The sequence below is a fragment of the Chelonoidis abingdonii genome, chromosome 5, assembly GCF_003597395.2.
Source record: "Chelonoidis abingdonii isolate Lonesome George chromosome 5, CheloAbing_2.0, whole genome shotgun sequence".
Classification (NCBI taxonomy): Eukaryota; Metazoa; Chordata; order Testudines; family Testudinidae; genus Chelonoidis; species Chelonoidis abingdonii.
In genome coordinates this window covers 93,383,361-93,410,867 of record NC_133773.1, presented here as the reverse complement: position 1 = coordinate 93,410,867, position 27,507 = coordinate 93,383,361, and the positions used below count along the sequence as shown (strand labels likewise).

The following is a 27,507-nucleotide window of genomic DNA, read 5'->3' as shown; positions in this document are numbered from 1 at the left end:
ACAGGGAAATTAGATACTTTTGTTCTTTGTTTTGATGACATAACTTTAATTAACTCTGTTGATAATGAACACAAATTATTGCTAAAATTGACTTAGTATGCATCATATATTTTTATTTCTTAGGTATACCAATAACTGTGCCACCACCAGGTAATTTATTTACATATTTTCTGAAGCATTGTTAAGAAATATGAAACTTAAATTTGAATGTGCAACAAGGAGTTGCCTACATCTGCTTGTTCATATCAAGATAGAAGTTCATAAACGTAAAACTATATGTGTAGACATAGGCCTGGTTGATTTTATGCAAGGTAGAGATGGAACAGTTTTAATGTTCCTGATTATGGGACCAACGTGCCACTTCCCTGAGAACTACACTCCCCATTAATTCCCCTCCTCTCCTGCCCCGAGAAGAGGCTCATTAAAATTATTCAGAGACTTGTTGCTGAAACAAAGCATTCTTGATAACCTCTCAAGAGTTACAGCACAATAGAAAATACTTAAAGTAAATGTTTTAATACTGATGGCAGATGAAATTAAGACACTGAAAATATGTACATCTTTAGGACTGACCCTGCTTTTCGTTAAGTAGTTATGTATTGTGGAGACGGTAATTCTTTGCTTCAGCTCTGCTTCTCTGAAATTAGTATGCCATTGTATACCTAACCCAATTTTTTGTTTTCCAATTAAATATTTCAGGTTTTCCTCCCCCGCCTGGAGGTCCGCCACCTTCTCTTATACCAACAATAGAAAGGTAAATTTTGTTGAAATCCATTTATTAATTTTTCATCCCTTTCAACATGGGACTTTAAAAAAAAAATACTTACAGTAAGCATAATAACTTTTATGTTCCTTATATAGAAAAAAAATTCTGCTTTTGTCATCATTTTCTGTCTTGGTTTTTCCCTGGAGTTCCTGTCATCTAAAATTTCAGAAGGCTTTAATCCAGCTAATATGGTTTGTGTATAAAGTATTTTGCTATCTGTCATCCTGTAGATCTATCCCATTATATTGATGCAAGATTTAAGAACAGAGCAGCTCTCCCATTAGTTAGGGTGCTGATTATTCAGAGAGTCTCAGATTATTCAGTGGATTAGCTAATTTAATCTTACTGTGTTTCTCTTGAACAGCGTATGTATTACACAGACAAAAAGTTAAGTTTGCCAAGTCAAGCACTCAGAGTCTAGAAAATGTTGGAAATCAGGTTGTCTTTGCAACTGTAGACACTGATTGCCATAGTATCAGAATGCTTCTCAACATCCCCATAAGGTAAAATATAAAATTATTCCCATGTTCTAGATGAGGATCTGAGAGAGAGAGATATTAAGGCCAAATTATCAGGTTCACAAATACTGGAAATCTAACTTGAGATGTCTGGGGCCTGATTTTTTTTTAAACACTTAACATATTTTAGCACTTGTTATTTAAAGCTCAGGTCCCATCGACTCCAGTTGCAGTTGTGAGTATTTATCACTTTTGCAGATCAGGCCCAAAATGTCTCAAGCTGGGTCGTAAGATAATGAAATGCGCACAGTAGCCACTTGTGAAAAGTTGGTTTAAATTACTTTCCCAGCATCACATCAGAATTTTCTGGGAGAGGAAGAGATAGAATCCATTTCTCCAGGGAGGCATTTCAAATGTCTAAACCACAAGACCATCCTTTCTCTTCCTGTAGTCCCCAACCTTATTTACTACACACCTTCCTGCTTTGCAGCAAATCAGGTCCTGCCTGCAATATTCTAAATCACAACAGACTAATTCAGACGTGGTCTACACTTAAAAGATAGGTCAGCATAGCCAGGTTCACAGGGGTATGGAAAATTCAACCCCCTCGTACTGCATAGTTAAGCCTACCTAACTCCCAATGTAGATGCAGCTAGGTTATTGGAAGAATTCTTCTGTTGACTTAACTACTACCACCCGGGGAGTTGGATTACCTATATTTATGGAAAAACCGCTTCCATTGCTGTAGGAAGTATCTGCACTATGATGCTACAGTCATCTAGCTGCAGCTTTCCAGCTGAAGTGCTTGTAGTGTTAAGATGGGCCTGAACATCTTGTATGCTGAATAAGTAAGGGTCCTGTGGAAAAAATAATATTCAATCGTGATTAAAAACTATGGGCCAGATTTTTAAATATATCTAGGCAAGATGCAGGAACCTAGTGGGATTCTCAGAAGTGCATAGGCACCTAACTCCTATTGATTTCATAATGCATATGCTCAACAGAGCCAAATTAAAGAGCACAGACAACCTCAACTCTGGCATTTCCTACCTTTTGGGTGCTTGCCTTTGCAACCTTAACATTTTTGTAATATAGTTGTTTTTATATGTAGTATCCTAAATTATTTTTTTTAATTAGAATTTCTGCAGGTTTTTTTTAATCATATAGAACCATATTAATCTTCATATAGGTCAGCAGCACTATCAGAACCTTTAGATTCATAGAACAGACCTCTGCCATTTGAATTTGTGGGGTAACTGGTAATATCAGTAGGCTATTATTCACTGTCAGCCTCTAACAAACTTCTAGTGAGCAAGTGAAAAATGAGATTTTCAGTGGTTTATAATTTGGCCAAATTTGGATGGAATTTCACAGAGACAGTAAAAGGCCCATTTTTTACATCAGAGCAGCCCCTTTGCCAGATTTTAAGTCCCTGCTCCACAGGATGGAGATGATAAAGCTTCTCAGTGAAACAGCTGAAAGAATTATTTTTAACATAGGTCATGCACAACCCAAAGATTTACATTCCCACCAACCGAGATGTTAAAATTTGCTGAAGGATATAAAATATATATGAAGTACTTTTCTTAAGATTTTGCAAGTAAAAAAAACATAGCAATGCAGAGAACTGCTGAAAAGGTCTGAAGTATATGCTAGCTTGACTTTGTTTCTTTGGGTCATTGTATTTTTTATGCCTATTTTTATTTATGAGAATAAATTATATAGGTTCCTCAGTATAGTACAACTTTGTAAAATTCTTTATCTAGTTTATATTAAAACCTTGCATTTCCAGCTTTGACAAATACCCTAAAATGCTGAAACATTGCATAAGGCTTTCATTATTCTATTTTTAAAACCATACTGATCCAAAAGCTTTTTTATACTGTGAGGCTGTCTTCAAGAACAAAAGTAGCACTTAAGTAAATGTGTTAAATAAGGTATTGTTGATTAATTCAAGCTATCTAGGAAGCGATAAAACTTATCAAAGGTTATAGAAAATTGAATTTAAGCCCTATGTGCACATCATCCTTTTCAACCTCTATATTTTACCTATTTAAGTTGGCTACCATTGAAAGAAGTAGCTCTAGAAAATATGAAGTTGATTTAGAAGAATATTTATAGAACAATCCATTTGAAGCCCACCTGCTTTTATATGCATATGTGTTTGAAAAAATTGGATTCACTTCCATACCTACTTATTTAACAGGAAGGATATCAGGAAGCTTTCATTCACAAATTTGCTTGTTGCCAAGCAATTGGGCATGGAGTATGATTTCTCTGCCAGTATTTGTTTTTTGGAATATAAGCAACATACTGAAATAGAAAATCCAGTGAGGACAAGACAGAATAGTTTATATATGATATAAAACGTATTCAGACCTTTTTGGGAACAAATGTTTAAAAAAATTAGGAATGTTAAGGGAGAATATGAATCCTCCTTGCTACATCAGTATTAAAATATTTATATATTAGACATCTGTGTTTTATTCAGTGGAGTTGATAATTAAATTGTTTTTTATAGTAGGAAGCTTATGATGGAGGGCATATTATTTGAATATAATCCCCTTTAAATACACCTCTACCTCGATATAACGCTGTCCTTGGGAGCCAAAAATTCTTACCACGTTATAGGTGAAACCGCCTTATATCGAACTTGATTTGATCCGCCGGAACGCACAGTCTCCCTCCCCCCCCGAGCACTTCTTTACCGCGTTTTATCCGAATTCGTGTTATATTGGGTGGCGTTATAACTGGGTAGAGGTGTATACTCTTTTAGTTACATACTTCTAAGAATTATGAAGAATAAAATCAGATACTATAATATATGGATCCATGCAGGTGTGGGGCAGGAACCTGACTTGTATATTTACCTTTCAACAGTGGACATTCCTCTGGCTATGACAGCCGCTCTGCTCGTGCATTTCCGTGTGAGTATTGTTATCAGTTTTGAGGATTTTACTTAAGCTTTGTTAAAAATTGTTTTAAAATAGCTATAGCTATGTTGTTTCAGTTTAAATGTAAACAAGAATCTATCCACTAGCCAAAATAAGGTGGTGCAAAAGATCAAAATGAGTATTATCCTGACTGAATACCTAGTACCTCATATTAGCAGCTACTGGTAAATACCTGCTTACCTATTCATTCCTTTTTCTGTCCTCTAAATTGAAATTTCTATGATGGGGGCATTCTTCCATTCTGCTTCAATGCAAATATGTTTGTTCTTTGTTTTTTAAAAACCTTGCAAACACCAATAGAATTCAGTGTGTATACTAGCAGGTGGACAGACATCATTTTCTCTTCATGTACCTTCAAAACTGTACCCAACAAAATCTGTAACAGTGGTTGGAAAGATGCAAACTTGTTTTGTTAAGGTATTTTTCCTGCACGTGCTGTAAACTTGTTGCAGATGGCAATGAAAGGCAAGTAGTTGAGTAGTTCAGTATTTTCTTTGTATGTGTGTGTGCTGTGGGCACTGGATAATCTAGTACACTCTCAGTGTGTATGTGTGTGCGCGTGCCCTTTCTAGAGCAAGTTTTTTCATTTCCTATTTTAAAAAAAAAAACAAGGTGAATTGATTTAAATAACAGATTGTAATCATGATTTAAATCGGCAAGCAGGAATCCTTGATTTAAATCATGTGTTTTAATTGTGTTTTGGATTTGTACTTACGTTCTTTTCCTAAAGAAAGATTGATTCTCATTTGTTGGTAATCATTAAAACATGTTGACTTAAAAACTCAGTACAGTCTTTATGCCAAGTTTGATACTCTTTTTTTTGCTAACCAGGAGGATACACTATATCTCTACACATTTACTTAAGCAGTTTATATAACTTAATTTACATTTATTCAGATTCTTGATTTTTACATGTTAGAAAATTGTGAATAATGCATTTCTTATTTACTAGATAAGGATTAATTTTTTACTTGTGATTTGTTCCAGTTCTGTTTGGATGGTAATTCAAATTGAGTTAAAAATGCACAACAGCACCTTCTTTTTTGTTAAATAAAACTACTGTAAGTGCTGGAAACATAAGAAAAAATGATCAAATATATCAAAACTCATTTTGCTTTTAAAGCTAACTGATTTATTAAAGAAAGGAAGTATTGTCTGTAGTTCGTTAATTAAGCTGATTGTTTCTGCATCACCATGTCCATCAAGGCTTTAGAACTAGTAGATCTCAACCTCTCACACTTAGTTTTTATTCATAGATTGGAAGAGGAAAACAAGCTCTCCTTTTTAAACTCCCAATTAGTTTAATAACTTTGAAGAGTAATTTAACTGTGTTAGTTGAGTAAACTGAAATGACAGGTTTTTTCCTGCACCTGTAAAAGGGAGGCAACTGCTGTCAAAAGCTTGTCTAGTACTTCTGCAGACTCTGGTTCTAGTGCTTAGCAGTGACGTCCACCAGTTAATGGTTTGCCTTCCTTTAAAACTTGGCAACAAACATGTACAGCTTAATATTATTTTTTTGTATTTTATGTAAATCATTTAATAGCTTATTGAAGTTATTATAAGGTTAGGCCTCCTCAACATAGGTTGTCAATTTGAAATGTAAATTTAAGTAGGTTTATTTAAAAAAAACTATTTAATTTAAATTAAAAAAGATAGTTGATGTAATTAATTTTTCGATTTAATGTAAATCTTGGGGATAGCTCAATGGTTTGAGCATTGGCCTGCTAAACCCAGGGTTGTGAGTTCAATCCTTGAGGGGGTCATTTAGGGATTTGGGGCAAAAATCTGTCTGGGGATTGGTCCTGCTTTGAGCAGGGGGTTGGACTTGATGATCTGCTGAGGTCCCTTCCAACCCTGATATTCTGTGACTGCAAATTCTTCAGGGCAGGGCTCAATCCTTTGGGAAGGATAGCTCAGTGGTTTGAGCATTGGTCTATTAAACCCAGCATTGTGAGTTCAGTCCTTGAGGGGAGCCACTTAGGGATCTGGGGCAAAATCAGTACTTGGTCCTGCTAGTGAAGGTAGGGGGCTGGACTCGATGACCTTTCAGGGTCCCTTCCAGTTCTATGAGATAGGTAGATTTCCATATATTATTAATGTTACATGAGTGACCTTAACTCTGTCATTCCTAACTTCTAAGTGCTTGAGTTTGCAAACATTTTTCAATGTATTTTTGTAGTTTTTAAAAATTTCCTAGCTTTTTAAAAAAGCAGACCGAAAAACCAATAGTTCCATCCTGTGTAATCATATTCATATCCAAATAATTTATCTTCAGGATAAGAAACTTGAGATGCACAGCATCTGCCACTTGAGCTAAGAGTAAATGATAGCAGTAGTAGGTTGTCATGCTCTGTGGGCCAGCCACTAGAGTGAGATAAGGTGCACATTTTGCTGATCACCATCTCTGCTCTCTACTTCTCATTCCAGTCCCCACATTCCTATTCTGGCTTTTCCATGACTGTCTCTTCTTTTTCTCCCCCATTCCAGTTCTCCCTGCTCTCAAATACTGTGCCACAGGGCTCCCTGGGTGCTGGAAGCAGCAATTTCAGAGAAAGTACTGCTCAGACCCTGCAGCCCTGAGACAGAGTATGCTTAGTACAAACAGCATCTTCAGAAAATTTACCTGCCAAACTCCTAACAAATCTGTACTGACCATTTTTAAAGGCTCATAACTTGGTCAAATTAGGGTGGATTTTCATAGGAATGGCAAAAGACATATCCCTGACCTCAGGGCAGTCTCCCTACCTTAACTTTAAGTCCTTTCTCCAAAGCATCTTCTTAATGCTTCCTAGAGCCTGGAGTGTCTTAGTGAAACAGTTGGAAGAGTTTTTGAATATGGGCAAAACACCCTATTTGTCTTTAACTTTGTTCTCAGAAATAGATGAACCATGCTTCTGGAAATTTACCTCAAAAAATTCAGACTAAGGGAGACACCCAACCTGGAAAATTTGCACCCATATATTAAAGTTTTGCAAAGTTATAAACAAATGGAAAAGGGTCTTACCATGGAAAGTGCTGAAAATGAATTATAGATGTTACTAACTACACTGTTTATAAAGAAAAAAACCCATCCAACCACTATAGTTTGCTCTTTTGCTCTTGGCTGGAGGTATACTCTCAGTTGAAGTCTTTATTTCACGTTGGGGAATGTTTTGGTTACAAGGGCTAAGCTATTTCCAGCCACCTTTGTTGCTGCTAGATAGTGGCAGAACCAGCTCAGCATTTTCTACTTTAGAAAGCTGTGATTGACCTTCAGGGATGATATTAATGTCATCCTTGCAATGAATATTTTCCTGTCTCTTGGGCAAAGTAAAAGCAACAGGAGTGCATATATGTGGATGTGAGGGCCAAGCAGCAAGTGAGAAAAAAAAAAATGGAAAGTTGAAGGGACATTTAGTTGTGAATGGGCATACCAGAATTTTATTTTTCAGGTAACTGATCACAGATGTTGGTCAAATTGACTCTTGTAGTAGAAGACAGATGTGATCTGATTAATGCATGTATGCAAGTATTTATTTTTTTTAACTCTCTTTTCTACGTTAAATAACATAGTACAGTAACTCCTCCCTTAGTCGTCCTGGTTAACGTTGTTACGTTGCTGATCAATTAGGGAACATGCTCATTTAAAGTTGTGTAATGCTCCTTTCTGACATCGTTTGTCTGCTGTTTTCAGGAGGAGCAGCCTCTTGCAGCTAGCTGATGCGGGCTTGGACCCAGAGTGGACCGGCAGCCCCCTGTCAGCTCCCTACTCCCCTAAGTTCCCTGTGCAGCAGCTGCCTGCAGTTCAGCTGTGTCACTCCCCCCACTGCCATGTGGTTCTCCTGCCCTCTGCCTTGGAGCTGCTCCCTGAGACTCCTGCTTGCTGTGCTGGGGGTGGGGAGGAAGGAAAGAAGAGGGGGGCTAATGTCAGGGTGTCCCCCTGCTCCTGAACCCCACTTACCCCATCTTCCATAGAGCAGGGCTCAGAAGGGAGGGAGCTTGCAGCAGCTGCCCTCTCAGCAAGCCGATCTAATTAACAAGGCAGTGTACTTAAGGGAAATGCGCATATCTCCCTCCATTTCTGCTGCCTTGCAGAGTGAGAGAGTTAACCTTTGAGGGCTCAGCCAATTGCTAGTTCATCATTTAGCAGTAAGGGAAATATCCCACCCTCTGACTCTTCTATTTCAATCAAGCTTCACAATCATCATCACTGTGTACCAGTATTGTTTCAGACTTATACTCTGTGTATGTATGTGTGTGTGTGTATGTGTGTGTGTATATATATATATGTTAGGTGAAAAAAATTTCCCGGGAACCTAACCCTCTCATTTACATTAATTCTTATGGGGAAATTGGATTCACTTAACATCGTTTCGCTTAAAGTCCCATTTTTCAGGAACATAACTATGTTAAGTGAGGAGTTACTGTGTCTGGATTTTTTTCCCATTCTCTCCTCTTATTCTCTCTAACATGATCCGTTGTGGTGAATCTCTCTCCAGCGAAAACAAGATGGAAATGGCTCCCTCCTGAAACCTATGGCTGTTGCTTATTAAGTCAGTTAGAAAAGTTAACTAGAAAGGAACATGTGGTGGTTCCTCTCCTCCTTTCCCCCTTCCCCCCAAGCACATAGCTGGCTCAGATGCGGAGCTTTATAGTCTAGGACTAAAATACTGATTCAGTAAGCTTGTGTAAGAAGCTTTGTCATCATGACTCTGGGCGACTTTCTCCTAAAAAGGCACAAGTAGTAAGTTGCTAATCCTCATTTGGTGCTATAACCTGATACAAGACAACTCCTTTCTAATCAAGACTTTGCAAGTGGGCCTTGTCAAAATAATTTCCAAAGGCTCAGGTTAAAAGTTCTTTGGATAGAGCCAAGGAAGGACTGGTGATCTTGAGAGGCTGCGCAATGCAGAAAAGATTTCCAATAAAGATTTTGCCATCAGATCCAGCCAGAGTTTGGTGTGGTATGCATCACTCGATCTTAGGGCGAAGGTGTGGACTAGTTGTCTCATTCATCCGAGTAAGGGTGCTCATCTGGTATCATCCAGCAGAAGAAAAAATCCCAAGAGACAATCTTTGAGGATGCTGTTGGAGGAACATTGGATGACTGGAACGGTCAGTAATGCTGAACTTCAGTTACTTTCCCAAAGGGCAGAGGGACAGAATTGAAGGAAACCAGTCAGAACCATGTGTTGAAGAAAGAAAGAAAGAAAAGCCTAGAGAAAACAAAAAACTCAGCAGAATACAGATGCCTTCAGCATTAATTTAGGCAAAAATATTAATGCACTCAGTTACTCACCATAGAGAAAAGGCCTTAATGTTGCCAGGCATGTACAGTGGCCACAAGGAGAGAAACATATTGTAAAGATACTTTGAAAATATGACATTTTTTTAACATGAATGATATGTTAAATATAAAAATAACACCCGTTTGAGAAAAATAATATATTTTCAGGATATCCCTACATATTTTCAATCATTTATAAACATATAGCTTGTAAAATGTTTTATGGAACGTAGTTAATTGATATAATCAGTATCATATTTACTTATTTTCTTTTTGATTACATAGTAGTTTAAACCAATTAAGCATATATTAGAGCTATATAAATGTTATTCTTTTATATGGTATACATTTGACAAAATAGGAGCCTTGCTGTTTTCTACACTCAGATAAGCACTTTTTTCATACTCTGCAAATCAACAGATTTCTCTTGCCATGATTCCTGCTGCTTTGACTTTTCTGATTTGAAGGGTGATTCTGTCTTAAATTATCAACTAAATATCTATTTTTACTCCTTAAGACCGTTTTTGAATGCATGGCAGAAGTTGGCCTACTATAATCAACTTCATTAATGTTGCTTGAACATACTAGATTTTTTAGACTGAATTTTATGAAGGAGATTATAAAGGAAGATGTTTAAAGGTGACCTTCAAAGAGCAAAAAATTGACTTGTCTGGGTTTTTTTTGCTTCATAAGGTTTAAAAAATGCTTGCTAGTTCTCTTTTATAAATGAATGTTATAAAGGGCTTTTTATTTTTGATTTTGTTTTCCTGCTGGTGTTTTATCTTAGAGTGTCAGGAATGTTGTCTAGCCTTTTTAGGCTTTGCTAGAAGTCTGAGACGTGGATTGTGAGCTCTCTTAGGCCATGGCTACACTGGCGCTTTACAGCACTGCAACTTTCTCAGTCAGGGGTGTGAAAAAAACACCCCCCTGCGCGCTGCAAGATACAGTGCTGTAAAGCGTCAGTGTAAACAGTGCCTCAGCGCTGCAAGCTAAACCCCATGAGGATGTGGAGTACATGCAGCACTGGGAGAGCTCTCTCCCAGCGCTGGCATTGCGACTACACTCACACTTCAAAGCACTGCGGCTGCAGCGCTCCTGCGGCAGCGCTTTGAAGTTTCGAGTGTAGCCGTACCCTTAGTCCTTAATTGAAAGGACCAGGGTTGCTTGAATCCTTAAGAAATACATCTTTTTCTCCTGAAAGTTGCAGTAGTATTCGTATTAACAAAAAACAAAATTTTAAACAGTTTAAAATCACTTAATTTCTCTGTCATAATGCTATCAGTTCTCCAGTTGTACATAGGATCTTCTAGGAAAAATGAGGTAGACGTGATCAGAATTTCTAATCTGATGCCCCGGTCTTCCCTCCAACTGTGGGTTTTGAGGTGATGTTTACTCATAGGTCTGTGAGTACTGATACTCTTCCCAGTCTAATGTTCTCTATCCATTTAAAATGGAATTACAAATTTAGTGTAAGTATTGCAAAAAAGTTCTAACAGTTTTTTCTACAACACAAATAAGATCAGCTAATGTTTTGTTATTGTACATGACACAGTATAGTCTTATTTGTATGAAACTGTTCTCAAAGCGGAGTTAGTCTCCAGCTGTACTGAATAAATTACATACCTGAAATAACAATCACCAACCTTATTTGCTGCTACTCTCTCCCAATCTAGAAATGATCAGTAGCGTTGTTTCAATATGAAGTTTAGTACAAATCCATCAAGAAGAAACAAAATATTTAAATTTGTTCTTAGTAGAAGACCCAAAATACTAATCTTGATTATGTTTGAAAGCAATTCTGTTTTTTAACTTCTTGCATGTTGAGAACTCAATTAGCTGCAATCAGAGCTATATAAAGCCAGAGCACTGGGTCATGTTAGGTCACTGAGATGCAAATAACATACTTTGCTTATGTCAGATGAATTTTCTGGGTATTTGTCTGGCAGGATATGGATATCACTGTAGTTATTGCGTAGTGGGGAGCAGACAGAATCAGCCTGGATGTAGATTCCATAATAAGTAAAAATCATGACTTTGTGTTTTGCAACTTAATTTGTGTAAACAATATAATTTAGTAAATATAATTTCATATTTTTAAATTATAATAGTCTCTCTCATCCAGTGTATTGAAGCCCTGGAGACCATACATACCTTGTTGAAATCATGGCAAGTTAAGGAAATTAGCAGTCTTTAAAGTCCAGCTGTTTGTTTTCTATGTTTTGCTATTTCTGGTTGCTTTCCTTACACAGAAGAATTTCAGTTTTGGCAGCATAATAAACAAAACACTGTTGTTCTAAGATTTTTTTTAACTCCTAGTTTTCCCTATATTCCTGAACTCAAACATCAACTAATGTTTGTTCAGCATTTTGTAGAAGTAAAGCACTGTATTGCTGCTGTTATGTATTATATGGGTTGTCACTGGAAATAGTATTTTAAGGCTGAAGTTCCTCCTCCCTCCCTCCATCTTCCCCCTCTCAAAGGATCTTTTGTATTAGTTCATGGAGCCCTTGGCGAACCAGCATTTTACACTTCTGCTCAAGCACCCTGCTGCAGGCACATTCACAGGCATCTTAGACAAAGAAGACTGAACATGACTCTTGTCAGAAACCGTTAGTGCTGCCTCTTCGTGCAGTTATGTAACACTTTATTTTTGAAAGCAGTTAACTTGCCCTCATAACAACACGAGTTAGATAAGTATTATTCTGTTTTACAAATGGAGAAAAGTGGTAACTCACTGCAGTTAAACTGATTTACCTAAAGCCACACAGTGAGTTGGGCACAAAGCAGATAAGAGCACTCAGGAATTCCTAACTTTGAGACCCTAAGTCCATTAGAGAGTGCTGTGTCTCAGTAAAATAAAGCAGTCACTGTTGGGTAGAATGAGGTACTCCAATTGCCCCATTGAGCATTATCTTAGGGCTGCTAAGCCAGGTCTCTAGTCATTTTGGTGTCTTCCTGACATCAGAGCATACTGGAAAGTCTTTCTATCCCACTGCTGGTTACAGAAAATTCTTGAGTGCAAGAGAATGTTTTCATTCCAGAAGTCTGGTTAAAATTTTTCTCCTCTAAACAAGTATATTGTATTTTATAAAAAATCTTAAACTGAAGGACGTGTTTCATTTTCTCAAAATGTAATATGTTTAGTAGTAACTGGTTCTGGTGAATGTTTATTTGAATGGTATATTTGTATAAGATAAACAAAATAATTATTTCCTTTAGCTAGTTATAATGGCTTCCTCAAGGCTAATTTACAGAAGGGACTTCCACATTTACTATTATGTTCTATAATTGGAAATGCTTTGAAAAATATATAGTGTAGAATATGAACTCTTGAGAGAAAATATGGAATGCAACTAAATGTACAATTTTTGACAGTTACAACTATTTTTATTTTGTGTACCTTTTTACTTCCATAATGTTTTTCTTTAAAATAATTAAACTGACCAAAGTAGGAAACACTCTTTCCTCCCCCTTTTTTAATTATATTTTCAGGGCCACATCATTTAAAAGGTTCTATGTTTGTTCTGGCTGTTTTATTTCCATTTGTTTTGCAAAAATAAAACTAAGCTAATCACATAAAAAATTCTGATCCGTCTTAGGAAGTGTTTGTGTGACTGTTTATTTGTAGTGACCTGGAGTTCAGACATTCTGCATGATATATATCTGAAGAAACAATGTATACTGGTAACCATACATCCTCGGAATTAAAATGCAACAGAAGAGTGTCTGAGATCTTGGATTGCCATTGTAGTAAAATACTGTACCTAGTTTCAAGTAATATGTGGACTTGCGATAGAAAAATTATGCATGTACAAAACTCTCTCTCATTTCAAGAGTGAATCATACTATATTTTACCAGCTTTTGTTCTTGCTAATACCAGCATTTTTTTCTTTAGTCACCTTTCCGCACCTTGCAGGTTCTGCTCCTTCGTGGCCTAGTCTTGTGGACACCAGCAAACAGTGGGATTATTATGCACGAAGAGAGAAAGATAGGGAACGAGAAAGAGAGAGAGACCGAGAGAGGGATCGTGATCGTGATAGGGAACGAGAACGTACCAGAGAGAGAGACAGAGAACGTGATCACAGCCCAACTCCAAGTGTTTTCAACAGGTTAGTAATAAAATAGTTAACTATAATACTGTGTTTAAGTGTTGTGTCCATATTAGGTAGTGTGCTTCAACACTTAAAACCCTTGGTGTGCAGCTGTATGGTCTCAAGGGATGAGAGGGTGAGAGTCTCCTTCTCCTTTGTTTTCTGTTGGAAACTAGCAAAAATTTCCAAATGTAGAACAAAAGTGTAAAAATATACTGTATGTACTAACTGCTTATAGGGCTGCAGGCATTAAGAATGTGATTTTAAGCTTTGTGTATGAGGGAGAGAAGCAGCTCTTTGACCTCATTAATTCCAAAAACAACTGTGGAATCTGTGGGTTCTCTATTATTTTACAATTGGAATTTCTACTTCTTTTCTAAGAGCAATGTCCACCTACAGTTGACTGATTTGAAACAGTAGTATTACTGCATGCTAAAAATGTGTTGATTACTTTGGTGGGTTTTGTGAGTAGTTGGGCATGAATAATATTCTGTCCAAGCTATTTATTTGTGAACTGCAGGTTTCACTAAAAGGTCAAGAACTTTTTGTTTTCAGACAGATAACTCCTTTGACATTTTAAGTGTTCAGTAATTTTTATTTTTTAAGTGATTAAACTTAGACACTACTGCTGTCTTCGATATGTCTTTGTGCACAAGAACAGAGCATTTAATGTTGAATTGGATGTGACACACAGAAGATGAGGGCTATAGACTTAAATTAGTATAAACTTAATTTGCTTAGGCACTTTTTCATGCTTTTCTAATCGTTGCAAAATATTTTGGGATTAGTCCCTTGACTCTTCAGTTAATTGTTTTGATCAGTTTAGTGTTTACAGGATATATACATTAGCCATTAAATTGATTTTGGGACTGTCACCTTAATTGTTTTACATTGCTGAACCTGAGCAGAACACAAGGAATTAGTATTACCTCAGTTAAGAGAAGTGTTGTTGTTTTTTTAAATCATCTTCATCAATCATTACAGGCATAAGCTCATTGTTAAAGACCTAAATTAGGTGCAAGAAAACTTAGTTTTTATTTTGTGCAGACACTGACATTGTGGTGTTGTGGTCCTGTACTATGTCTGTGTTTTGTGTTACAAATTACAGGGTCAGCGTTTAAGAACTTAAGTCCAATTTAAACATCTGTTTTGAAGGCCAGAAAGAAGGCTGGTCATTCAAGGGTGCTTGAAATGAACCTTAATGACTTCCAGGCCCAGTGAAGTCTCTGTGTTGCTGCCAGAGATATCAGTAAAGGAGGGGGGAGAGGAGGCCTCAACCTTTTTCTTTTTTCTTTTTTTTTTTAAATGTGACTAAATTATCCACCATCTGCAGCAAAGCTGCTGCCACAATGTATAAGGAACCAAGAGGCCCTTAACTAGTAAAAAAGACATTTGGGAGTAACAGAGAAGGTGGGAGAAGATTTAAAAGGACATATAATTCACATCCAGTAATGTTGTTTTTTAAGCTTATTTACAGTTTCATTAACTTTTCAAAAATAAAAACACCTGTGAGGAGGAAGAAGGGAACAAGAACTTCACACATCACAAAGATGCATTAATTTTCAGGGAAAGAATACTTACAATGGTGTCTTTCTTCCTCTCTGTTTAAAGCTACCAGAAACAATACTTCTGTGAGATTTAAAATAGGCATCATGTTTTGTGCAGGGAAAACTAAAATGAGGCTATATGGCCCTGCAAATGAAAAATCTGTGTTCTATTGCATTTCTTACCAGTGTAAGATAACCAGAGTGCATGTTTCTGGAAATGTGCAAGTTTATGTGGTTTTAAAATGATCCCACAACTATCTTGCCACCTTCTTCCCATAGTACCCCCTCTGTACATGAAAATTCAAATGATGCCTTCTTTCTTGGATTATAATCTCTTCAGGGCAAAGACCACATCTTACTTTCTGCTGAGGTACAATTTTAAAGTTAGTTATCACTAACAATGTAAAGTGCAAGTAATTGACTTGTCCCTGTATTGGAACTCATTCTTAGCAGGGTATCTTATAAAGAATGAATTCTACCATTTAAATCAATATTAAGGGTTTTAGCAAAATTTATGATAAAACTTTCAAATATAGATGCCTTAAATTAGGTACCTAAATAGAAGTGGGATTTTCAGGTACGCTGAGCATCCTCAACTGTCATTGAAGTGAACAGCAGTTGTAGGTTCTCAGAACTTCTAAAATTATGCCCATTTCTGATTTGATGTCTAAATATAGATTCAGATGTTGACTTTAGGCACCCATATTTGAAAATTGTGGGCATAAAATATGTGGGTGTGTGTAATAGGATGTACACTAATGTTTATTGTGTGTGTATGTTCAAATATTCTGTGCGCACATGCAGTGGTATCACCTATATGATAAAATAGTGGAATCACGACAATTTTTTATTACAGAGTTCTGTGTATTGTCATACACCTTTGACTGCCCTCTATACAGTAATCCATTTCTCATTGGGAATATTTCTGACAATCAGAATGTGAGCAGCTTCAAATATCCATAGTTTATTATGTTAAGCTACCTACCAGGCAGAGAAATGTTGGTTCCTTTTGTCTGAAGTCATGGAATCTCTGCTTTTGCTCTGAAGACCCACTGATCCATTGCCCAAGGCCGGCTGTATTTGTTCAGTCCTGCACCAGTGACTGGTTTTAAGGTCCAATATTACACAACTCTGCAGGGCAAAAAAATCAGCTTTAAATTATTGAAAAGGAGAATATGAGACATGTTTACCTGTCAGTTGTTGTTTTTGAGATACAGCAGAATAAAGATACGAAGGAGTAATAAGAAAATATAAGCCCTCCCTCTCTTAAGGTGCACAGTGAGCTAGATTCAATTTGACATGTATAGCCAGAGAAAATTTGTTATACATACCAGGATCCAGGCATCTTTACACTTTAGGATGACTGAGGTGTGAGCAAGATAAAAAAGCATTTACAATTTTAGGTTGTGTGAGAGGAAATTGAATAACTCCAGAGATGGACAGCAATGATGATAGCAGACAGATATAGGTAACAATAGCTATTGTACAGAGAATAAACTATTCCACTTCTCCTCATCTCTCCCCTCCCAATGGCACACCTAATCAACCATTTCATTGTTGAATTGCTGATGTAATCCAGTGCTGTGTGCCTGATGGAATGATGGATTGTCATAGTTTTAATGACAAAAAGGGTAACCATTACAAAGGACTTGGATCTTGGAGAGGAGGGAAGGTGATATGGTTGAGTCTCAGACATGTGTCCTGCTTAGGGGGCTAGAAAGAAACTGGTACAGGAGTCCATTCTAGAAATCTAGGATATTGCTTTTTTTACTGTAACAACATGGATTGTATTTATCTGGAATTAACTTTTACAAAGTTTGACTAAATATGCTAAGCATACAGTTTTTTTTTTTTAATCTAATTGTATTGCTCTGTTTTAATTTTTTGTTTTTTTTTTACCTATAACCAAGATGACTTTAGACTGAAAATATCACGCAGACCAAGTTGAAGAGGTAGAATAATTTCAACCTCTTAAGAAGAGATAGCAAAAGGAAGCTTATCTGGATCCCATCACACTTGGATTTCTCTGTTAAAAAGAGCACTGATTAAATATTAGATTCTTCGTTGAGTGGTGTCATTAGGGTTGCTTCACTTTGTGAGTGCTGGTGTTCTTCTTCGAGTGCTTGCTCATATCCATTCCAGTTAGGTGTGCGCGCGCTGCGTGCATGTTTGTCGGAAGATTTTTATCCTAGCAACACTAGCTGGGTCGGCTGGGCCCCCCCTGGAGTGGTGCCGCTATGGCGCTGGATATGTACCCCTGCCAACCCAACCGTCCCTCAGTTCCTTCTTACCGCCCATGTCAGTTGTTGGAGCAGTGGAGCGTGGCTTAGCGGATCTCTACCTCCCTAGCTATTCGCTTGTTTCTAATCGTTATTGTGTATATAGTTCAATTTTCTATAGTTACAGTTAGTTTTATTAGTCCTTTTAAGTAGTTCTTGCATATAGTAAAAAGGGATCGGGGATTAGCCCCTTCCCCTCACCCGGTACCGGGGCCCATGCCCAGTTCACCGAGCTTCAAACCGTGCTCGGCCTGTCATAGACCAATGCCCACAAGAGACCCTCACGACTCCTGCCTCAAGTCCTTGGGCGAATCCCATCTCGCAGACAAGTGCTGCATCTGCAAGGCCTTCAAGCCCCAGACAAAAAAGGAGCGGGACTTTCGTCTCAAGCAGCTCCTGATGGAGGCAGCTCTCACTCCTCCACAGTAGGCACCGACCACCCCACCAGGGAGAAGTGCCTCTTCTCACCAGAGCGCACAGGCACCGCGAAGGCCCCTCGGCACCAGCCATCACCAGCCAAGGATCCTGCCCGGCACCGCTCTCTCTCCCCAAGGATCAAGAAACACAAGACTCCTGCGGCTGCCGTGCCTACGTCGCAATCGGAGCACCCACCTAAGTTGGACCACCCGGCACCGTCAACTGCCGCGGCACCGACATCTTCTGCGCAGTTCATTCTGGTCTCGCAAGAGCCGTTGAGTCCGGTGTCCACCAGCTCCCTGGCGCACGCCATGGTTGAGCTTATCGTGCCCTCCACGCCGGAGACATTCTCTACAGCAAGGGAGTTGATTGCCCTGATGGAGCCAGAGCTACCTCAACCCCAAGCACCGCCGGTATGGTTTGTGCAATCAGTGGGCAAGCCCGCCCTACTGAGACCATCCTCCCCGGTACCACTGAATGACGCCGGTCATGATTGAGGTCCCGCAGACATTCTCGGTCCCCTCACTGATCCCGGTCCAGACGCCGCTCGCAGTCCTGGTACCGCTCTCCATCTAGGTACTGGTTGTACTCGCGGCACCGTTCGAGATCCCAATCGCCGACCTGATACTCTCGGCACCGATCCAGGTCCCGGCACCACTCACGGCACCATACCTCTCACAGCCGATCTCGATGTCATGGTTCGAGGCCCCGGTCAACCTCCCAGCACCACGCCGGTCGCAGGTCCCGGTCTCATTCTCGGTACCATTATGACTCCCGGTACCGTTCTCCGGTGCCTTGTGGAGACAGTTCGACCAGACACAGAGACCCTCCCCAAGCGGTTTCAGCTCCTCCGTGGCCATCTCGGCATGCCTCTGTATCATCCCATGCGGACAGTGCTTCCTATGGTGATTCAGATACACACAGCCGAGTCGTCCAAGGGACGCACGACTCGGACCAGGGACCTCATCAGTGGTCCTTTTGGACGCCTTGGGCAGATCACCAAGCCCAAGGCGAACCCGCTGTACCATCACGCTCCATTCCTTCAGAGCACCGCGTGCCAGAGGCCACTGTCAGCCGACCTCCCCCTGCTGGTATGGAGGAAGCTCCCGTCCATGCACTGGACCCACACGTTCCTCCGGCCCCGGATGTCCCCCATGATCAGGAGTCCATCCAGGACCCACTCGTCCCGGGACTTTCATCTTCTTCTTCCCCAGATGAAGCAGTAGTGGGGACATCATCATCGGGCCTGCTTCCAGTTGACCTCAGATGACACCAGGATCTCCTGCGATGTGTCGCCCAGAATATCAGCTTGCCAATAGATGAGGTTCCAGAGGTTGAGGACCCGGTGATAGATATATTATCGGCAGAGGCACCAACCCGAGTGGCCTTACTGTTCATTCGTTCCATCCAAGCTAAGGCAGATACCATCTGGCAATCACTGGCATCTATCCCGCCCACAGCTAGAGGGGTTGAACGGAAATACATGGTGCCCTCCAATGGGTACGAGTACTTATATGTACGCCCTCCTCCCTGCTCATTGGTTGTACAGTCCGTCAATGAACGGGAGCGTCATGGCCAGCAAGCCCCTGCCCCAAAATCTAAGGAGGCTAGGTGAATGGATTTGTTGGGAAGTAAAATCTATTCAGCGGGAGGCCTTCAACTCAGGGTAGCGAATCAACAAGCCCTACTTAGTAGGTACAATTACAACACCTGGAAGGCGGTAGGGAAATTCACAGAGCTGGTCCCGCAAGACTCTCACCAGGAATTTACGGCACTATTGGACGAAGGAAAGAAAGTGGCGTGGACCTCTTTACAGGCCTCACTAGACGCCGCCGATTCGGCAGCTAGAACGGTCGCCTCTGGAATCGCCATGCGACGTACATCGTGGCTTCAGGTGTCAGGCCTGCCACCTGAACTTCAGCACACTGTACAAGACTTAACATTCGATGTCCAGGGCCTGTTCTCACAGAAGACGGACCCTAGGCTGCAGAGTCTGAAAGACAATCGGGTGATTATGCGTTCGCTTGGAATGCATACGCCACAGACTCAAAGAAGGTCCTTCCGCACCCAACCTCAGCGCTCTTACCCCCCGCCTAGGCCAAGACAAGATTTTGCCAGAAGGCGAGGTCGTGGCAACCGCAGGCGTCACTCTGGACGTCAAGGGGGTAACAATACCGGTCCCACCAAGCCAACGACGGGACCCAGATCAAACTTTTGAGGGTGCGCCCGAGAGCAGTGTACCAATTGTCTCCCAGGATCCTTTTCTGTTTTACAACCACCTTTCCTCGTTCCTCCCTGCGTGGTCCCAATTAACCTCGAATCGTTGGGTCCTACGCATAGTGGAATTGGGATACCACCTCCAGTTTATTTCACCCCCTCCCTTCCTATCCCCCTCCTCATCCCTCTTCAGGGACCCCTCTCACGAGCAATTCCTCCTGCAAGAGGTACAGAAGCTCCTTACAATGGGAGCTATAGAGGAGGTACCGAAGGAATTAAGGGGCAAGGGGTTTTATTCCCGATATTTCCTAATCCCCAAAGCGAAAGGAGGTCTCAGGCCTATCCTAGACCTGCGAGGACTGAACAAGTTCATGAAAATTTCAAGTTCCGCATGGTATCCCTGGGGACCATCATCCCTTCCTAGGATCCTGGAGATTGGTACGCCACTCTTGATATGAAGGACGTGTATTTCCACATTGCCATTTACCCTCCACACAGACGGTATCTACTTTTTGTGGTGAACCATCAACACTTTCAGTTTACGGTCCATTTGACCTCTCTACAACCGTGTGCGTGTTCACGAAGTGCATGGTGGTAGTCGCCACCTCCCTCCGCTGTTGTCGAATACATGTCTTCCCATACCTCGACGACTGGCTCATTCAAGGGACCTCAGAGGCACAAGTCACCAGTCATGTGGGCATCGTCAAGGACCTATTCATGAGACTAGGCCTGATGATCAATCTGGAGAAATCTACTCTAGTGCCTACACAAAGAATAGAGTTCATTGGGGCCATTCTGGACTCCAATCTTGCAAAGGCCAGTTTACCACTACCCCGTTTTCAGGCAATAGTATCACTTATACAAAGACTTCAAAACTTCCTGATGACCTCAGCTCGCACTTGCCTCGGCCTCCTCGGTCACATGGCTGCATGTACATTCATGACAAAGCACGCCAGACTGCGCATGCGCCCCCTTCAAACTTGGTTCGCCTCAGCCTACCGCCCAGGCAGGGACGCCATAGACATGGTGATCACCATTCCTCCGAACATCCTAGGGTCCCTCGACAGGTGGCTGATGCCATCCCTGGTGTGCGCAGGCCTTCTGTTCAATCTACCACAGACCTCCACGTCCCTGACAATGGACGCGTCATCTCTCGGCTGGGGTGCTCACCTAGGACACCTTCGCACTCAAGACCTTTGGTCGCCTCGGGAGTTGGTGTTACACATAAATGTCCAAGAACCGAGAGCAGTCCGCCTGGCGTGCCAGACGTTCCAGCGCCATCTAAGGGGTCGTTGTGTCTCAGTGTTTACAGACAACACAATGGCCATGTATTATATAAACAAGCAGGGAGGGACACGATCCTCCCCCCTTTGTCAGGAGGCGATACAATTATGGGACTTCTGCATAGCCCACTCAATAGACCTGGTAGCGTCCTTTCTCCCAGGAGCCCGGAACACTCTGGCAGATCAACTGAGCAGATCCTTCTTCTCTCACGAGTGGTCAATCCGTCTGGACATTCTCCATTCTGTCTTCTGGAAGTAGGGGTTTCCCCACATAGACCTCTTTGCCTCCAGAGAGAACAGGAAATGCCAGATGTTCTGCTCCCTGCAATGTCGCTCCCCAGGCTCCCTTTCGGACGCATTCCTAATTCCATGGAAAGGACATCTCTTGTATGCCTTCCCTCCGTTTCCACTCGTCCTACTCAAGCTCCGCAGGGACAGAGCCCATTTAATCCTGATAGCTCCGGCATGGCCGAGACGGCATTGGTACACCCCGTTGCTCGACCTCTCGGTGGCAGATCCGATCCCCCTGCCACTCTGGCCGGACCTCATAACACAGGACTTTGGCAGGCTTCACCACCCAGACCTGCAATCCCTTCATCTGACAGCATAGCTGCTGTCTGGTTGAGCCAGTCTGAATTGCGTTGTTCCGCACCCGTACAACAGGTGCTGTTGGGAAGCAGAAAGTCTTCCATGCGGACGACATATCTCGCCAAGTGGAAGCACTTCTCCCACTGGTGCGCTCAGCGTAACTTTACCCCCGGACGCGTATCTGTCCCTATTATCTTGGATTATTTATGGACCCTCAAAGAGCAGGGCCTGGCAGTCTCTTCTTCAAGGGTGCATCTTGCAGCTATTTCCGCCTTCCACCCGGGGGAAAGTAGCAGTTCAATCTTTTCTCACCCCATGGTTTCCAGGTTCCTTAAGGGATTGGAGCGATTGTACCCTCAAGTGAAACGCCCGACTACCTGGGATCTAAACTTGGTCTTAGCTAGGCTTATGGGTCCCCCCTTCGAGCCTCTAGCCACATGCTCACTGCTGTACCTTTCCTGGAAGACAGCCTTCCTCGTCGCTATCACCTTGGCTAGGCGAGTCTCGGAACTTCGAGCTTTGACAGCGGATCCCCCGTATACGATCTTCCACAAGGACAAGGTACAGCTGCGATCTCACCCGGCATTCCTCCCTAAGGTGGTGTCTGCCTTCCACATTAATCAGGACATCTTTCTACCAGTCTTTTTTTCCCGAAGCTGCACTCGTCACATCGGGAACAACAGCTGCATACTTTGGATGTCCGCAGGGCTCTCGCCTTTTATATCGAGAGGACCAAACCCCTCCGACGTTCGCCTCAGCTCTTTGTAGCTGTCGCAGAGCGGGTGAAAGGCATGCCGGTCTCTTCCCAAAGAATTACATCTTGGGTAACATCCTGTATCCGGACATGCTATGACTTGGCTTACGTTTCGGCTAGCCATCTCACTGCCCATTCTACTTGGGCTCAAGCTTCATCTGCCGCTTTCCTGGCCCATCTTCCCATCCAGGAAATATGTCGCGCTGCTACCTGGTCTTCCATCCACACCTTTGCATCACACTGCGCGTTGGTTCAGCAGTCCAGAGACGATGCTGCCTTTTGCTCAGCGGTCTTACATTCTTCAACTTCTCACTCTGACCCCACCGCCTAGGTAAGGCTTGGGAATCACCTAACTGGAATGGATATGAGCAAGCACTCGAAGAAGAAAAGACGGTTACTCACCTTTGTAACTGTTGTTCTTCGAGATGTGTTGCTCATGTCCATTCCAAACCCGCCCTCCTTCCCCACTGTCGGAGTAGCTGGCAAGAAGGAACTGAGGGACGGTTGGGTCGGCAGGGGTATATATCCGGTGCCATAGCGGCGCCACGCAGCGCACGCACATCTAACTGGAGTGGATATGAGCAGCACATCTCGAAGAACAACAGTTACAAAGATGAGTAACCATCTTTACCTGTGCCTGGGATTGGAGATCTTCGGTAGCAGTGCCTGTTGGGCTCATCCCCGTCACATGCCCATCCCCGTCACACATTGTGAGTGACATCTATATACCACTGTGAGACCCAACATCAGTCAGTTCCTTCTCAACTGTCCTTGATCTGGGACAGAGCTTCTAGCAGAGCTCTTCATTGCTCGTTGTAATTCCTTTAGGTGTTTTAGGTTTCCATTTAAGGTAGTTGTTAGCAGTTTTTCTCCCTCTTTTATTCTCCCTCTCTGTTATTTTCTAGTAGAGATTCCAGAGTCCTTCCCATTTGGGAAGTTCTCCCCTCACGGGACTATGCCTGGATCCCCTGGCCTTAAAAGATGCCTCCCTTGAGTGAGGGGCACTCCTGGTGCATTTTGGGCCTGGGAGAGGAGCACATATATCAGCAGTTGCTCCTGCTGTCTTAACTTAAAGGCACAGACCAGAAAAGACTCTGACCTCAAACTCAAGTTAATTATGATGAAGAACATATTATGGCCTGCCTCAGACCCTTGTCCTGAGACCTCTTTTCTGCAGCACTCACCCCCCTTGGCATCATCAATTGCCGACCCCGACTCCTCACACGCTGTGAAGGGAGTCTGCTCTCTCCTGTCCAGAAGACAAAATGTGCATTCTGGGCTCAGTCTCCAAGGAGCGACCCCAAAAAAGACCATCCCAGCGAGACCTGTGGCTGCCATTTCTTCTTCACTGAGATGTTGCTGTTCTGACCATGTAAGTACCTCTGGTACCAGCGCTGTTGACAGGCCCAAAGACCCTAAGAGGGCAGGACAACATGAGAGGATTCCATCATGTGAGACCAACAAGGGTAATGCAAAACCTTCAAGTTAGCTCCACCTTCCGTACCAAAACATACGGCTCCGAGTGCCTCAGCATGGCCGAAACCACCAGCACCGCAGAGGCCCTCAGCATCGATGAAGCTTTCAGCACCACCTGGTGGCCATTCACCAAGCTTCACCCTGTCTGCTGTACCACTGGTACCGACAGGCTTCACACTAATGCCTCATTCTAGGACATCTCAACACATGATGCCAATGATTCTTATGCCAGTACCTCAGGAGTTTAGGTTCCCAAGAGACCTGGCAGTTTCTGATGCCCTGGAGTAGACTCTCCTTCAGACTGAACTACCACGATCCACGTCTCTCCCCCAGAAATGCATGCACTACCACACTCTCCCTCACCTCCTAGAACTGTCTTCCCTCCTACCCCCCTCCAGTGGCGAAGAAGAAGAGGATGACAAAGACTACTCCGCTGCACAACCTTCCATCATACCCCACAGCATGGTGCATCGTAAATCCCATACACATCCCCAATAACGAGAGTGAACAACTGAACCAAGTCCTTAGTATGGGCACCTGTGGATGCCACCTAACGTGCCTATTTCCCCACAATGGCCATATTGGGACCCATGGGCTGTGTATAGTCAATCCTTTCCTCAGCCATCCTCTCACAGGAGGGCCTTAAATTGTCGCTCTTTATCTTCCTCGCTGTCTAGGCCCCTGGAGCCAGAGCTAGAATTTCTGAAGGAGCAAGAAGTGGAATTAGAGGAAGAGAGCAGACCACTGGCCAACATCTTGTTCTCTCCTTATGAGGCAATCATGCCACCACTTTCCACTACAGATGACTTCAGACACTTCCAAGAACTCTTTCAATACAGACAAGTGTAGCGGACACTCTACAGATCTCACTAGAGGAAGTCTGTGAGCAACAGCATAAGTTGTTAGATATCTTACAGATCTTCACATCAGCAAGAATTGCGCTTCCTGTCAACGAAGCCATATTAGACCTAGTTAAGGTAATCTGGCAGACCCCTGCATCCATACCACCAGTTTGCAAACGAGTGGACAAAAAAGATGTCCTTGCAAAAAAGAGATGTTTGGTTTTTTTTATTTTTCCCACCCTACTCCTAATTCCCTCATAGTCAATGCAGTGAATGAGAGAGGGAAACAACATTCTTGGCTAACCCCCTACAATAAAGAATGGAAGAGGCTGGACCTCTTCAGCTGCAAGGCCTCCTCATCCACCACACTCCTGTTCAGGATTACTACTTAGAGGCGCTTCTATAAAATATAACCATTTGCATTACTGTAAGTTCACTGACTTCTTGCAACATATCCTGGACAACAAGAAGGAGCGATTTCAGGCACTCATAACTAAAAGACAGCTGTTGGGACAAACAGTGCTACTGGCCCCTCTGGATGCTCCCGACACTGCAGCTCAATCCATAGCCAGAGCTATAGTCATGAGACATGCCTCGTGGCTACATCTATGGGGGTTTCCCAAAGTAGTACAGACCACAGTGGAGGATATCCCGTTTGGGGGTCCCAAATTTTTCACCGAGCATATTGACAAGTCCCTTAATTCCCTGAAGAATTTGAGGGCAACACTATGCTCCCTCAGCATTTAGACACCAACACCAAAACAAAAACAAGGTAGATATCAAACTATTGCTAGTTCTCGTCCTCCACTTCTTGGCCTCTAATGATACTACAGCCCACAACATAGATGCCAGAGACCCCCTCCTAAACATAAGCAGGGATCAGCTCAGTCAACTGCTCCTCATCCTTCCACCTCCAAGCAGCAGTTTTGAAAGTTAGGTCGAGGCCCTGAGAGCTCTCCCCTTGAATCAAATGCAGTAACCATCCACATTATCTCACCAGTTTGGCAGCTGTTCATAGAATATCAAGGTTGAAAGGGACTTCAGGATGTCATCTAGTCCAACCCCCTGGTCAAAGCAGGACCAATCCCCAGACAGATTTTTGCCCCAGATCCCTAAATGGCCCCCTCAAGGATTGAACTCCTCCCCGCAAATATATGGAGATATACCTATCTCATAGAACTGGAAAGGACCCCGAAAGGTCATTGAGTCCAGCCTCCTGCCTTCACTAGCTGGACTAAGTACGGATTTTGCCTCAGATTTCCAAGTAGCCTCCTCAAGGATTGAACTCATAACCCTGGGTTTAGCAGGCCAGTGCTCAAACCACTGAGCTCTCACTCCCCATGGCAGACAGTCACCTCCAACAAGTGAGTGTTGGAAATTATAGACAAGAAATACTCCATTCTGTTCCTCTCCCTCCCATGCACCCATCTCCCTTTCCGTCCCTCTTCAGGAACCTTTTTCACAACCATATGGGAGGAAATAAGCCATTTTCTGCAACTGGGAGCCATAGAACTAGTCCTGTTCCATCACAGAGGGAAAGGCTTTTATTCCAACTACTTCATAATAAAAAAGAACAACAGCGGATAGAGACATATCCTCAGTTTGAAGTACCTCAACAAGTTAAAATGCAGTGCTTCAAGCTAGTTGCGTTAGTAATTGATAATCCCAGCTTTGCAACATGGGGACTGACTCTCAGCCCTCGATCTCCAAGATGCACATTCCGCATCTCTGTACACCCCTTAGACAGACAGTTTCTCAGATTTGCCCTATAATTGGACCATTATCCATACAAGGTACTATCCTTTGGCCTTTCTACAGCTCCCAGAATTTTTACATCAGTAGGTTAAGGGGAATCCAGGTCTCAGTCCCTATGCACTGAAGCCCATAAGGTTGTGGAAAAGGTGTATCCAACACGGTATCCATATCTCTGCCATGTACCTACCTGGCCACCAGAACACCACAGCAGACTCGCCAAGCAAGAAGTTCTCACAGGATCACAAGTGGGAGATACACCCGCCAACTCTACAGACTATTTTCAGCCAATGGGGGTTTCCGAGCATAGACCTGTTCGCCATACCCGACAATGCCACATGCTCACATTTATGCATGAGGGCAGGCCTTGGCCATCAATTCCTCGGTGACACCTGCCTCACTGCATGGAACGCACCTCTTCTATACGCCTTTCCACTCTTTTCCCCATCTTTTCAGATACAAGTAGAATAGGGCAAGATACAAGTAGAATAGGGCAGAGTCATTCTGATAGCTCCGAACTGGCCCCAGCAAATATGGTACCTGTATCTCCTGTGCGTGGTGGTCTGTCCTGCTATAACCCTTCACCCGGAGCCACACCACCTCTCAGCATGCAGGCACAGTTCTCCACACCAACCTGGAAATTCTTCATCTGAAGGCCTGATTCCTTCATGGTTCCAGCTCCTGAGATGACCTGCTTTATAGACATACAAGAAATCCTTTAAAATAGTAGAGGTGCAACCACTTGCTAGACTTACCTACACAAATGGAAAGATTCCAATCCTAGTAAAAGCAGCAAAGAGTCCTGTGGCACCTTAT

General features: G+C 42.3%; 1 protein-coding gene across 15 annotated transcripts in view; it reads left to right on the top strand.

Moving 5' to 3' along the window:
* The window catches only part of FIP1L1 (factor interacting with PAPOLA and CPSF1), a 93,151-nt gene that overhangs the window by 56,085 nt on the left and 9,559 nt on the right, over nucleotides 1-27,507 (top strand). For 9 of the 15 annotated variants that reach the window (XM_075066458.1, XM_075066454.1, XM_075066449.1 and 6 more), the window contains 4 exons: nucleotides 124-150; nucleotides 700-754; nucleotides 4,105-4,151; nucleotides 13,341-13,554. In XM_075066458.1, coding sequence (XP_074922559.1) covers nucleotides 124-150; nucleotides 700-754; nucleotides 4,105-4,151; nucleotides 13,341-13,554 — 343 coding nt within the window. The remainder of the gene's footprint in view (nucleotides 1-123; nucleotides 151-699; nucleotides 755-4,104; nucleotides 4,152-13,340; nucleotides 13,555-27,507) is intronic. The other 6 variants (XM_075066460.1, XM_075066455.1, XM_075066457.1 and 3 more) reach the window with 3 other exon arrangements.